This window comes from Meleagris gallopavo, chromosome 16, assembly GCF_905368555.1.
Source record: "Meleagris gallopavo chromosome 16, MGAL_WU_HG_1.1, whole genome shotgun sequence".
In the NCBI taxonomy this organism is placed as follows: Eukaryota; Metazoa; Chordata; class Aves; order Galliformes; family Phasianidae; genus Meleagris; species Meleagris gallopavo.
Window position 1 is genome coordinate 12,720,192 of NC_139419.1, and position 13,670 is coordinate 12,733,861.

Below are 13,670 nucleotides of genomic sequence, written 5' to 3' on the forward strand. Positions count from 1 at the left end.
CAGATGAATGAATTTTCTGTTGCAAGACAAGCAAACCACTCCACACACTCTGCTGTGCCCCTGGGGTTGCCAGCAGAAGCATCCCCACACATTGCCTCCCCGCTCACCTCAAGGTCCCTGTGTCCCCAGAGCCCCATGTCTGGTGGTAGCCCTCCTGGGACACCCCCAGCAATGCAGGATCCCTCTGGAGGCAGCACGGCCCTACGGCATGGCTGGGTCTCCACTGCTGCAGCTGTTTGCAGCTTCCTGGCCCATGTAGATATATATCACTGTCAACTACCTGGGCCCCAGGAGTGAACCAGCCCTGGTGCTGCAGTCATGGGAAACTTTTGTACAGAGAGTAGGAAAAAAAAAATGCTGCCTCCGCATCATTTCTTCTGCTGCTTTCTTCTTTTTGTCGGATGTCTTCAGCTGAGCTGAGCTGTTGCTGGTTTGTAGCAGCAGGATTCCATTTTGATGTAGCACCAGGAGACATGATTAAATAACCTCTGGCCTTAGAGCAAGTTCTCCCCCATCAAAGGGCTTTTCTCAGCCAGCGAACCATGTTTTGGAGGATGAGAAGGAAACATGCCTGCAGGCAGCAGAAACTCTTTCATTTTGGCCACGTTACTGGGTGCAGAGTGAAGATGAGAAACCCAGAGACTGCTGTGTGCAAAGCTTCCAGGCCGGTTAGAGACCAGAAGACATTAAAGAGTGATAATTTCACAATGAATTCTCACTGAGCTTGTTTAATTTATGCCAGTATCTTAATTGATCACGGGGCTGCCTGCGGGATGAAAAAAAAAGGCAGCTGAGGAAGGGAGCACAGCGGGGAGCACAGAGCTCTGCAGCCAGGGGTCAGAGCTGGGCAGCTGAGGAGGAGCATATAAATCATACATGGATCTCCTGGCAAGAGGATGAACGGGAGAGACTGCAAAGAGGATGCCCCAAGCATCCTCGCTTTGTACCGTGGATGAGAAACTCCACCAGGTTCTCTTGCTCTGAGCTACATTTATGCTTTTCCTCTGGAAGAGGTCAGGTTTGTTAGAGCAAAGAAAATGAGAGCTTGCTGTCCCTGCTGGCAAGGCAGCATCACTGAAGTTTGCTCAGGAGTGGGTTTGTGCAAACACAGCTCCATCTGCAATCCTCCTGGCAGAGCCTGGCACACTTTGGGGTGAAATGGCATGGATCTGCACAGCCCTGGTGCACAGGGCTGCCGTGCACTTACAAACCAGCAAAAGGCGAGTGGTTTGGCGCTCATCTGTGGCAGACAAGGGGGAGGGAGCAGGTAAGTGTTGCTCTGTGTAGTGATTCACCAACGCTGCTGAAATCGAGTGTCTGCAGAGCTCTGCAACAGGATGTGGTGTTTGCCACCGACCTGCTCGCTGTGACGCTGGCCCTGGACGTAGGTAGCTTTGAAACTGAAACGGGCCCTCTGTCATTCTGCTGCTGCTGCCCCACAACTTCCTTCACAACACAAAGGAAATTCTCAAGCAGTTTGCAGTCCTGCTGGCCTGCAGGTGATGATGCTGGCACCCAGACACTTGTTGCCAGGTGCTCTGCAGATGGCAGGGAGCTGTCACTGTATGAGCATTAGCACAATCACAGCATGCCTGAGAAAGGCACCTGCAAAATGGTGCTGGGGAAGGCACCAAGCCTGTGGGATGCGAGATGTGGGCAGGCAGGCAGGGATGCTGCAGCACGATGGGCTGCCCTGGCTGAGCCCACAGCAATCTGATCTCCTGCTTGACCTGAGCCAGAAGCCAAGATGAATGCTGGTGGATTTTAGCATCAGAGGACCAGGTAGGGCAAAGCTGAGCGCAGGCATGCTGGTGGTGGGGAGGGCAGTGTCAGCTCGAGGCAGCTCCCCACCGTGCTTCTTCTCTCGTTCCTGCAGCAGGATGGATAAAGGCTGAGTGTGGCAGCAGGAGCCTGGGCTGACGTGCTGCCTGCCGGGCGGTCCATGGGACGGTGGTGGTTGCAGGCTAAAGTCTGCACTGCTGTGAACACTGTGCTCATCACCCCACGACCGCCGATGCCACGGGACGCCTCTGATGGAAGGTGAGTGGTGCCCAGGGCAGCAGCACAGATGCGGAAAGCTGCCGAGCAGCGTGCCCAGGGATTGCACGAGCCACAGCTCTCCTGCTCTCCTCTCCTGCAGAGGCTTGGATCAGTCGCTACCGGAGGCAGCTGATGAGGTCCGTCTCATCACAGTTCCTGGAGGAGATCATCGGCTACCTGCAGAGGCTGGACCTCCTCACAGTGGAGGAGGCTGGCCGGGCGCAGGAGGCGAGCTCCCTGCCCGAGCAGGTGAGGGCCGTGGTGGACATCCTGGCTGGCAAGGGCAGCCATGCCTCCCAGTCCCTGCAGAGCTTCATCGAGACCACCAATTCCCAGCTTTACCTCCACATCACTGTCTATGGTAGGCAGCCCATGGCGGGAGGGATGTAGGGTGTCAACGTGCCTGCCCTGGCATTTGCTGGAGCACCTTGAGATGCACAAGGAGATGACAGGAGCCATGCCAGGCCTCAGGGACCATTCCTCCTGCCCGCTCTAGCACACGTCTCTGAGCAGCTTGAGAAGGGGGGAAAGCAAGCAGAACATCTCAGCAGTGCTGAGCCACAGCCTCCAGGCTCGCACCCTAGATCTGAGACATCTCTGCTCCCTAATTGGAGCTAGCAGCCCCAAACACCAGCTTCTGCTCCCCCAGAGTCCCTTCTTACATCACACTTCAGCATAAATAACTTGCTGGGGTTCGGGTGGTGATGAGGCAGGGCTGAGGTTGAGCCACAGGTCAGAATCAAGGCTAGCAAGGACAGCCAGAGTCATGAAGAGGCCAGTGACCACCAGGTGAGTGCAGAGTGATGAAGTAGGTCTGAGGACAAGCTGGAAAAACAGTTCATGGGTCAGGATCCAAACCAGCAGTCACAGATGTGATGGACCTGTAGACAGGCACTCCTAAATGTAGCTCAGGCAGGTGCTAGAGGTTCAGGCCTGAGTTTAAATGGGTTTCTGGACCTATAGGGGTGAGCAGAGGCTGAAGGTGAGGCTGGTCAGATCCCCGGCACCTTCCTGCCCAGGTCTCCCCTCTTCATGGGAGTGGCTGCATCTCTCATCTGTGGTTCTTCTCCTCCTTACCTCCTGTTTCATTTCTCTCTGTGCAGAACCGATGGTGCAGAAACATCTGGAGAGCCTCCAAAGCTTCTATGGGAACAGCTTGGAGATAGGTTCCCTCCAGCGCCTCACAAACCTGCTGCTAGTAGAGGGCTTGACTGACATCCAGCAGAAGGAACATGACATCCTGCAGATGGAAATGACCAAAGGCCTACAAAATGTATCCAAGAGCATCCCTTTAGAGAAGCTCTTCTTGCCCCTGTCCAAGGTCAGCATCCCCCCGCGGATCTCTGTGACCACGGGGGTGGCTGGGATCGGCAAAAGCACGCTGGTGAAGCTGTTTGTTGGTCGCTGGACAAAGGGGTTGATCAACAGGGACATCATGTTCGTGCTGCCACTCACCTTCCGGGAGCTCAACACCTATGAGAAGCTCTCTGCCGAGAGGCTCATCCGCTCGTCGTTCCCCCACATCACCGAACCCAACTGCATCTCCACGGGAGCTGCCAGGACGCTGCTCATCCTTGATGGCCTGGATGAGTTTAAGACCCCTTTGGATTTTTCCAACACTGTTGCGTGCACCGATCCCAAAAAGGAGATTCAAGTGGACAATCTGATCACCAACATCATACGAGGCAACCTGCTACAGGAGGCTTCTGTCTGGGTCACCTCGCGGCCCACGGCGGCCAGCCAGATCCCCGGCGGGCTCATAGACCGCATGACGGAAATACGCGGCTTCAGGGCTGCAGAGATGAAAGACTTTTTGGACCAGATGTTCCTTGACAACAGAGACTTATCCAGCCAGGTTCTGCATCACATCAAGGCTAACAGATCTTTGCACATCATGTGCACAGTTCCTGGATTTTGCAGGATTTACGGCTCTTCAATTGGTTATTACCTAAAAAACAGCACCGGTCAACCCCAAGAACTGACAGTTGCTCCTAAGACCTTGTCAGAAATCTATTCCTATTATTTTAAAATGGCTTTGAGCAGTGACTGGCCAGAAAGGCAGAGAGAAACCCTCAGAATCGAGCAAGCTGTGAACAACAGCAAGAAAGTGATGGGCAGCTTGGGCAGGCTGGCCTTCTACGGGCTGCTCAAACGGAAGCACGTGTTCTACGAGCAGGACATGAAGACGTACGGCATAGACCTCTCCTTGCTGCACAGCAGTTTGTGCAGCAGACTCTTACTCAAAGAGGACATGCAATCCTCCACGGCCTATTATTTCTCCCACTTAACCATACAGGAGTTTTTAGCAGCTATTTATTACTACACCGCTGCCAAGCGGGCAATATTCGATCTCTTCACGGAGAGCGGGATGTCCTGGCCCAAGCTGGGCTTCCTCAACCACTTCAAGAGCGCCGTTCAGAGGTCGCTGCAGGCTGAGGACGGGCAGCTCGATATCTTCGTGCGGTTCCTCTCCGGGCTGCTCTCCCCACAGGTGAACCAGCTGCTCTCCGGCTGGCTCCTGGTGAAGGATGAGCACAACAGCTACAGGAACCAAGCCATCAGCTTCCTGCAGGGCTGCCTCAACACGAACTACGTTATCTCCTCGCAGACGGTGAACACCGTGCACTGCCTGCATGAGATTCAGCACACGGAGATCGCTAAGGCTGTGGAGGAGGCGATGAAGAACGAGAGCCTGGCTGGGATGCTCACGCCAGTGAACTGCTCTGCCCTGGCGTACCTCCTGCAGGTCTCTGATGTGTGCGTGGAGGAGACCAACCTCTCCAACTGCCTGACTTACAACATCTGCAAGAGCCTGCTCCCCCAGCTCCTCTTCTGCCACAGCCTCAGGTAAGTCGCAGTGGAACAGAGAAGCGAGCAGGGACACTGGGCTGCTCCACGTGTTGCTCAAACTCCCCAGTGCCTGTGGAGATGTGGGCCCAACAATGCTGCCCAGCAGCAGAAAGATGTCCTGGGGATGGCACTGTGACAGCTCCGCAGTCCTGGGGAAATCAACTCTGCTTCTGCACCTCAGTTTTTCCATCTAAGGAGATGTCACAAGACAGCTGTGTCTCCACGCTGTCCTTTCCTCATTTTTTGTTCTTTTTGCTTTTGCTCTTTCCTTCCATTTCCTCCAGGCTGGACAATAACCAGTTTAAGGACAACGTGATGGAGCTGCTAGGCAGCGTGCTGAGCGTGAAGGACTGCCAGATCCAGAGGCTCAGGTAGGACCTGGCCCAGGCGGAATGCACTCTTCCAGAGCAGAACCAGGACCATCCAGTCGGCTCCCATCAGCTGCTGGGTGAAAAGGACAGCCCTGCCCCTCAGCCTCTTTCACTTCACCCCTGCTGTCTGCTGGTCCCCCAGCATAGCTGCCATCAGCAGCCCTGTGCCCACCCCTTGTGCAGGCTGATTCATCCTAAGCCCTGACCGTGCCGCCCACCCCTGCTATTTTCAGCCAGCCTCCTGCCTCCTACAGGTTCTTAAACCTGTAATTTGGGTAGCAAGCACAGATTGCTCGTTCTGATACACCGCCTCCCAGGGTTGTGGCTGTCTGCTGGGCACCTGGGGCTCAGGTTAGACCAGCTGATGCCTGGAGATGTGTGGCCCCCAGCAGATGCGTCTCCAATTTCCCATCTCCCTTCCCGTGTCTGTAGCTGTGCATAGAGCCCCCTGTGCTGTGATCTGGGCAGCTCCCTTGTTCACTTCATTAATTAATGTGAAGTTCAGAAACCCTCCAACTTGTCCCTGCAATCCCACCCCAGCAGAGCACACCTGGAAGTCATCGCAAGCGTGGCTGTACCACAAACCAACCTGATGCTGCCCTCTCCTTGCAGACACACAGGGGTTGTGAGAGCTTCTTTCTCCCATGACAGACTCTTGCTTTCTTTTTCTGCACAGTCTGGCAGAAAATCAGATCTGCAATAAGGGTGCCAAAGCACTGGCCAGGTCGCTGATGGTGAACAGGAGCTTGACAGCGCTGGAGTAAGTGCTACCCCTTCTGAACCAAATAGCTCATGTAGAGCCAAATCCCACCTGGCCAAGCTGGGAACGACACCCAGCTGTGTCCCAGGGCAGCAGAACACACTGGCTGCTCACAGTCCCTTCACGCGGGCTTGTTAATAATATCAGATTGACAGCATCTCACTTGGGCACTACCAGCCTGGGGGTGAGGGGAAGTCAGCCCTGTGGCTGAAGGAGCATCCTGCTGGGACATCCCAGTGCAGGCAGACAGCTGCTGCTCTTGCTTTTCTACCCCCATCCTAACCTCATCCTTTCTGCTCCTCTCTCCCCTGCCTTGCCTCAGCCTGCGAAGCAACTCCATTGGCCCATCGGGAGCGAAAGCATTGGCTGATGCACTGAAAAAAAACCAAGTCCTGCTCTCTCTGAAGTAAGTCTGCAGCACCCGCAGGAGAAGAGGCATGGGACAAGCTGTCTACAGCCCTCATCTTGGTGTTCCTGAGTTGTGGGACCCGGGCACAACCTCAAGCCCTCGATCAGAGGGGCCTTAAATCACCACTGGGATGCAGGGCAGCACAACAGGAAAGCAGACCCTACTGTGCACAGTGCAGCAGCAGTGGGATCCTGCTCACCCAGCACCGCTCCAGTCCCAGGCATAAGTGTGTGTCTGGGTGGGTGTTGTGGTTAGAGATGCCACCTGCCCTGCACTCACTTGCAGTTTGCTCCTCTCCTTGCAGCCTGCAGCACAATGTGATCAAGGAGGAGGGTGCCACGGCCCTGGCTGAGGCCCTGCTGACCAACCACAGGCTGATAACCCTGCAGTGAGTGACCCCCTACTCTCCCTGCCACCAGCAGACCCTGTGCTGGTTCTGGCTTGGCCATGTCTCCCTGTGCTTTCCCCCAGTTTACTGTCCCCATGCCATCCCTGATAGCAAAGAAACTGTCACAGCCCTGTGGACCAGTCCTTTAGGCACCTATTTCCCAACCTGAAATGTCCTCAGGGTGCATGTAGGGGGGGAAAGAGCACTGCCAGAGCTGAGAGCAGTGCACAGGGGAGGGAGGGGACAATGTGCCACTGATGGAGCTGTGCCTGGGGCTGGCTGATGCTCCTGGCTTCTCTCCCTTGCAGCCTTCAGAAAAACTCCATTGGTGCCCACGGTGCAAAGAAGTTAGCAGAGGCGCTGGCGCAGAACTGCAGCCTCAAGGAACTGATGTAAGAGCTGTGGGGCAGCACAGGGCCAAGGGATGGTGATTTCAGTGCTGTGCTCAGCTGGGATCCACGGGCACAACCCTTGGCAGGGCTCTGGGCTGTGCTTTGGGGCAGCTGTTGTAGTTGGAGGTGGGAAGGGCAGCAGAGTGTCTGCTGGATGGACCTGGTGCAGAGATGCTTCACGTATCTGGGAGGGAGCAGGGAGCCAGGCAGTGAACAGAGAGGCTGAGCCCAGCAAGAGGAGGCCCACAAAACTGCTTGGGTCCTGGGCAGGGCAAGGCTGCAGACCCCACACTGCTGGCATGAGCTCTGCTTGCAACATAGCTGTTGGTAATGCTTGCTTGTCCTCATGTCTTAGGCTCTCCAGCAACTCTGTAGGAGACAGCGGCTCGGTTGCCTTGGCTGAAGCCCTGAAGGTCAATCACAGTCTGCAAAGCCTCGAGTGAGTGCTCCCTGCCTGGTAGCCCTGCTGCCCCACTGCCCCTTACCGGGTGCCCACTGCTCCTTCCACGTTTGTTCCTTTAGCCTCGGCTCCCCAATGTGGGAGCTGCCAGTTCCCCGGTGAAACAGGCCCTCTCACCCCAAACACAGCCCCACAGCGATGGCTCGGCTGTCCCATCCTAACGCCTCCCTCTGTCTGTGTCAGTCTGCAGAGCAATTCCATCAGTAACACCGGGGTCAGTGCGCTGACAGCGGCTCTCTGCTCCAACAAGGGACTCATCGACCTCAAGTAAGTGATGGCCCCACTGGCCACCCCGTCCGATAGCGGCTCCTGCATGCACAGCTCTCACAGCAACCAGGACATGGGATGCTGGAGCTCCTCGGCGTGCAGGGCTGTGCCTGGCTGCTTCTACAAGTGCTCTCGGTTGCTGAAAGCAGCTTTGGTCCCTCTGATGGCTGAGAGCTCTTCTTTGTGCTGTTGACTTTCTCCCCATGAGACTGTATCAGTGCAGCCATGTCACAATGACTCGCGGTGGGAGAGGCCAAAAAAGCCTGATAATCCTACAGTATTCACATCTGCTGGATGTGCAGAGAAAACTAGCAGCTCTAGGGAGCGGGGCACCTGTGGCAGCTTCAGCCAGCTGATAGCCATCCCAAATGCACAGGGGAACACCAGGCAGCACTGCTGTGCTGTGCCAGAGCCCTGGCACAGGCTGCCCAGGTGCTACGGAGTCTCCTCCTCAGAGCTCTCACAAAGCTGCCTGCCTGTGGGGCTGCGCTCTGCTTTGGGTGTCCTGCTGGGGCAGAGGGACCCTGAGGTGCCTCCAACGTCAGCCATCGTCCTCATGTCTTAGGCTTTCCTAACAGATTTGGCATCTGGTAGTAGTTAGAGCTCTAGGACAGCGTTTTTGTGTGCAGCCCCACACCACAAGGCCAGCTCTCAGGCTTCTCTTCTAGGAAGGGTTGAGGAAAGCTGTGGTTTCTGTTTCACTGCGGGCAGCAGTGCAGGGAACAGAAACGCAGATGGTGCTGGAGATGCTGTTGCAATGCATGGCTGCAGCCCTGGACTGGGGCCAAGGGGTGGTGGGGAGCAGACGGTCCCCCCATGCTCCTCCCCAGCCCCGGTGTTTCCTCAGTTTGCGGGAGAATTCCATCAGCAAGGAGGGCGGCCCCGCCATCGCCCATGCCCTGCGCACCAACTGCACTCTCAAGAAGCTGGAGTAAGTCCCATGGGCCCGGGGGGTCACCCAGCCTGCTGGGCAGTGCCATCCCAACCTCTGTGTGATGATGTCCTCTGTTCTGTGCCTCCAGCTTAGCAGCCAACCTGCTGCATGATGAAGGCGGCAAGGCCATCGCTTTGGCCATGAAGGAGAACCAGGCACTCACATCCCTCCAGTGAGTTTCCATCGGACCCGGTGTGTCTCCCACAGACTGTCCATCCTGGATGCACCCACAGGGGTTCACTCTGGGTGAATGGTTGCTGAGCACAGAGGGATTGGGCCATCCCACAGCCCTTCACATCTTGTTCCTCTTGCAGCCTGCAGTGGAACTTCATTCAGACGCAAGCAGCCGTGGCCCTGGCACAAGCTCTGCAGTCCAATGGCAGCCTGGCCAGCCTCGAGTAAGCATGGGTGGGCAGCATCCTCCTATGGGCACCAGTCAGGAGATTACTTTGCCCTTTGCCTCCTCCATGTGCCCCATCCCTTCCCCATCCCCGGTCCCTGGTTGGGAGTGCTGGATGTGTGTGGCCCCCCAGGCACTCTGGCACACCATACCCCATTCTTGATGCGCTTTGCTGCCCATTTCCCTGCCCCCATCTGCTCAGGGCAGACACAGTATTTGCTTGTCTCAGCTTGCAGGAGAATGCCATTGGGGATGAGGGAATGGCCGCCCTGGCTGCTGCGCTGAAGGTCAACACCACGCTGGCAGATCTCCAGTGAGCATGCAGGCTGTGGCAGAGCCCTGCCACTGCAGCTGGTCTGATTAGCATGTCTAATTAGCACACAGCAGCCACCTCGGGACAGACACTGAAAGACTCTGTTCTCTTGCAGTCTCCAGGTAGCTTCCATCAGCGCAGCTGGCGCCCAAGCCCTAGCAGAGGCCTTGATGGTCAACAACAGCTTGCAGGTCCTGGAGTAAGTGCTCAGCAGGGCAGTGAGCACCCATGACTGTGACACTGCTCCCTGGGGTGTCCGAGATCCCCCTGCTGGCCCAGGGCTGCCTTGTAGAAGACGTGGGTCCTCCTGATAGCCTGTCTTGCTTTGCAGCTTGAGGGGAAACTCCATCAGTGTGGCAGGGGCCAAGGCAATGGCCAACGCGTTGAAGGTGAACCGCAGCCTCCGCTGGCTCAAGTAAGTATCCCGTTCCAAGGGATGAGAGGCAGGAGCCTTCCAGCCCTCCTGACCCCACTGCCCACCGCAGCCTGCAGGAGAACTCCCTGGGCATGGATGGGGCCATCTGCATCGCCACTGCGCTGAGGGGCAACCATGGCCTCACCTACGTCAAGTAAGTGGTGGTGAGCACTCAGCTGGATGGTGAGGCTGGTGCAGGGCTGGGGAGCTTCTCTCACACCCACCGGGGATCCTGAATCGCTCTTCCTCCCTGCTCCCAGCCTGCAGGGGAACCGTATCGGCCAGTCGGGAGCCAAGATGATCTCTGACGCCATCCGGACCAACTCACCTGACTGCGTGGTGGTGGTGTGAGGGCATGCAGCAGTGCGAGGAGATGGCCTGGGGGGGCAGAGGACATCCCTTTGGCTCACTGCCCACCCATCGAGGAGAAGCTGGGGCAGGGAGAGCCCAGCAGCTCTCAGCATGGCCCCACAGAGGCTCAAAGCTGCTACTGGGTCCCAGGGCTCTGAATCAGCAGCACAGGAGGGTTAGAAGCTGGGGAATGCACAGCTTGCCTGTTCACTCAGGCACTGGAGGAGCTTCAAGGCTGCATAAATGGATGAAAAGGAAATGGGAGGGGGCAGATCCTACAGGGCAGGTCCTTCTCACACACATGGGTGACTCAACTCCACCCTAGGCCAGCAGCCCTCCCCCGCTGCAGTGCTGTGCCCACAGCCTGTCCTGCACCAGGCACACCCTGACTGCACAGGAGCTCTGCTCCCAACCCACCTGAAGATGCTGTAGGCAAATGCTACAGCACCCCAGCCTGGCCCCAGCACACTGCTCCCAGTGCCAGCCCTTCTCTGTCTAGGTCTGCTAGGGATGCCCGGAACACTGCACGAAACAGCAGCCCCTTCTCAGGCAGCCACACATAGCCCAGTCCTGTAGGATGCTGCTGAAATCCTACTGAGATGAGAAGGCTGATGGTCCCTTGTCCCTGCAGAGCAGGGGCTGCTCCCTGTGCAGCTGTGTGGTTTGCCATGCCCACAACATCACATTGGCTTTGGCTGAGTAAACAGTTCCCAAGTGTTCAGTACTGCTGCCCTACATCACATCCTTTGGAGGAGACAGGGATCTGAAGGCGTAGGAGTGCAGTCACTGAGAAAGGCCTTGGGAGGAAGGAAGCAGGAGGAACAGCACTGCATGAAGATGGGCCATCTCCAGCACACGCACTCTGGTGCAGGAGTGCCTCAAGACAAAGTTCTGTCCCTCAAGCTGAGGACCACTGGGTTCCCTGCTCTTGCCATTGGGTCACCTTTTAAGCAAGTGGCTGCTGAAAGCAGAGGTGCCAGGTGATGCCTCTGTGTGTGTGGCAGATGTGGTGGCTCTCAAGAAGGTGCTGGGTTCGCAGCTGGAGCAGCAGCCATTCTGTGCAACCCCCCCAACCCCACAGCCAGCAGCCCCTCTCCCTTCACCTCCCAGAGCCGCACTTGAACACATTCCTGTGGAGTCAGGGCAGTGAGCAGCTGCTCAAAACCGCTGTGGGCTGACCCTGGGGGAATATTGAGGTGAGCTGTGCCGTATGTACATGCTTGGAAATAAATGAGATCCTAGCTGCCTTCCTCTGCTGGTTGTGAGTGATCACATAGCACATCGAGGTGCACTACCAGGCCCGTGCCCCTCTGCCTGGACTGGGGACCTCACAGCTGTTCCAGTGGGACTTTTACATCTCAGGAGCTGGCTTACTTTCTCCAATAGGAAATAATGACACTGAAATTCTCCCTCTGTCACCAATACTTCAGAGCAAACAGACTTGGGGCCAGCTCTGCCTAAACCCAAGGTGCAATGTTCCCCAAAATGCCAATGGGAAACAGCAATCAGCAATCTCAAGCCGCCTCCTGTACCCTGGGGCTCCAGGACATAAAGGGTTAACATCAGTTTGAAACACATTCATCAGTCTGAGCACACGTACACACACCTAGCTGTATACAGACACTGAACTGAACGGGGCAATTGCTCAGGGGTTCCTTTCCAGCAGTGCTAGGAGCAGGCTGCTCTTGCCCTGCTGCTCATACCTGGTAGAAGAAGCTGCCATTGGGCTGTGCTGAAGGCTAGGTGGCAGTGCTGCCTGAAGAGACCCTGGTTCTGTGCACATGATGCAGTACTTCAGTTTTCCATTTCAGCCTACGTACAGGAAAATAGCATAGAAAACACGCTCTGAAACTGCACTCTGAACTCCAGCACTGTGCCCAGCCTCCTGGGCAACGTGCCTCACAGGTCAAAAGCATCTGCAGCATCCAGGGAGAATCAGAACAGATTCCCTAAGTAACATAGAAGAGTATTTTCAGATCAGGTGCTAAAACCAGGACGTTTCAGCCCCTGGGAGAAGGGAGTGCAGTCAGCACGTGCACCTTGCTGGCTGCCAGAGGATCACCCTAACGGCTCTGCAGTAGGTGTCCAGCACTGACAACTTTCTGCTTTTTTGAGGTGAAGTACCAAATGCCAATTAACTTTATAACTAAAGGTGCAAAGAGGGGTCCTAACTGCCAGCTCAGCTCAAGCTCACACAGCTGTGTGCATTCCAGCACAGCACTAACACACGTACTGTGACTACACAGAAGCTGTGGACTATTTACCTGTAAAGTTTTGGCACATCCTGACAGGGCATTTCCAGTTCTTAGCTCAGCTGATGAGGAACTACTTTGGGTGTTAGAGATGTGAGAGATGGAAGAGCTCCTGGTTTTTCAGGTAACTGCTGTGCGTTCCTTCCTTCAGCTCAATAAAAGAGGGGTTGGACTACACTCTTCAGATGGAGGGAAAGCAAAGTACTTTGCTGTGGTGTGAAAAAAAAGGAAGGAGAGAACAGCCTGAGCTCTTGTCTGCTCTGATGAACACTGGAACAAACTCATCTAATCAAGCACTGATTTCTGCTCCTGCAAAGACAAATCATGATGCTAAAGCAGAGCTAAAAGACAAGAGGTGATACAGCAGACAAACCCCAGCTTTTGCTTTCATCTGAATGCTTTCACTGGTAGCATAACTATAACCCACTGACCTCCTCAGTAAGCTCAGCACTTCTGCCAGCAGCAGAGCACCAACAGTCTGTGTGCCTGTGCTGACATCCCAGTGCCACCACTGCCCCATGCTAACACCAGCTCCTACCACACTGCTTGTCATCTTCTGCCTCCTGCCCACATCTCTTGTTCCTCAACAGGAAATTGAGAATCTCTCATAAGCATTCCCCCAACAACCCCTTATTTTTTTTTTCCTAAAGTGTGCAGGAATTTAATATATGGGATCTTAATCACTATCCACTGAAACAGAACAGGCATCCTAAAAGCTCTTCGGTGAGGGGCAAAGGGGCAATCTCATTCTATTGAAAAATCAGGCTAAAAATGGTGAATAATTACTTAGAGAAAATACACCTATTCTCAATACACGGAGGAATGTTTTTCTCCAACAGAAAAAATGAGAACAGCATCACATATCAGTCAATTTCTATGCATTTTTGGATTCGGGTCCCCACGGAACATGAAGAAAGGTTGAAGAACAAAAGGAAGCAATAGCAACCCAACTTTGGGGCCATTTGAGTGCCTAAAGCTCAGTCTGCTGCAAAGGAGTAATTAAAGGGCTAATTTCCTATGGATTTAATCACAGCGCAGTCTCACACGGTTGCTCTGAGGACACTCAAG

The 13,670-nt window shown here is 55.2% G+C and overlaps 1 protein-coding gene across 5 annotated transcripts; it reads left to right on the forward strand.

Annotated features, from left to right (window-relative positions):
- Positions 1-1,901: 1,901 nt before the first annotated feature.
- Positions 1,902-11,596, forward strand: NLRC3 (NLR family CARD domain containing 3). Of its 5 annotated transcripts, none has more exons than XM_010719355.4 (18): positions 1,902-2,040; positions 2,141-2,401; positions 3,144-4,887; positions 5,175-5,261; positions 5,938-6,021; positions 6,344-6,427; positions 6,735-6,818; positions 7,127-7,210; positions 7,566-7,649; positions 7,854-7,937; positions 8,785-8,868; positions 8,960-9,043; positions 9,186-9,269; positions 9,501-9,584; positions 9,700-9,783; positions 9,916-9,999; positions 10,070-10,153; positions 10,260-11,596. In XM_010719355.4, the coding sequence occupies exons 1-18, from the start codon at positions 2,034-2,036 to the stop codon at positions 10,348-10,350; spliced, it is 3,282 nt and encodes a 1,093-aa protein (XP_010717657.3). In that variant the 5' UTR covers positions 1,902-2,033; the 3' UTR covers positions 10,351-11,596. The 5 variants fall into 5 exon arrangements, 4 of the variants coding, with proteins under 4 accessions (XP_010717657.3, XP_085093851.1, XP_085093850.1 ...); XM_085237723.1 differs by having other exon boundaries at positions 1,908-2,040; positions 2,141-2,289; XM_085237725.1 differs by lacking the exon at positions 9,501-9,584.
- The last annotated feature ends 2,074 nt before the right edge of the window (positions 11,597-13,670 follow it).

Excerpts from the sequence above, each read along its gene's own strand:
- NLRC3 (XM_010719355.4), top strand. Across the intron at positions 5,262-5,937 it reads TGCCAGATCCAGAGGCTCAG|TCTGGCAGAAAATCAGATCT; the intron begins GTAGGACCTGGC and ends TTTTCTGCACAG. Across the intron at positions 9,044-9,185 it reads CAGGCACTCACATCCCTCCA|CCTGCAGTGGAACTTCATTC; the intron begins GTGAGTTTCCAT and ends TTCCTCTTGCAG.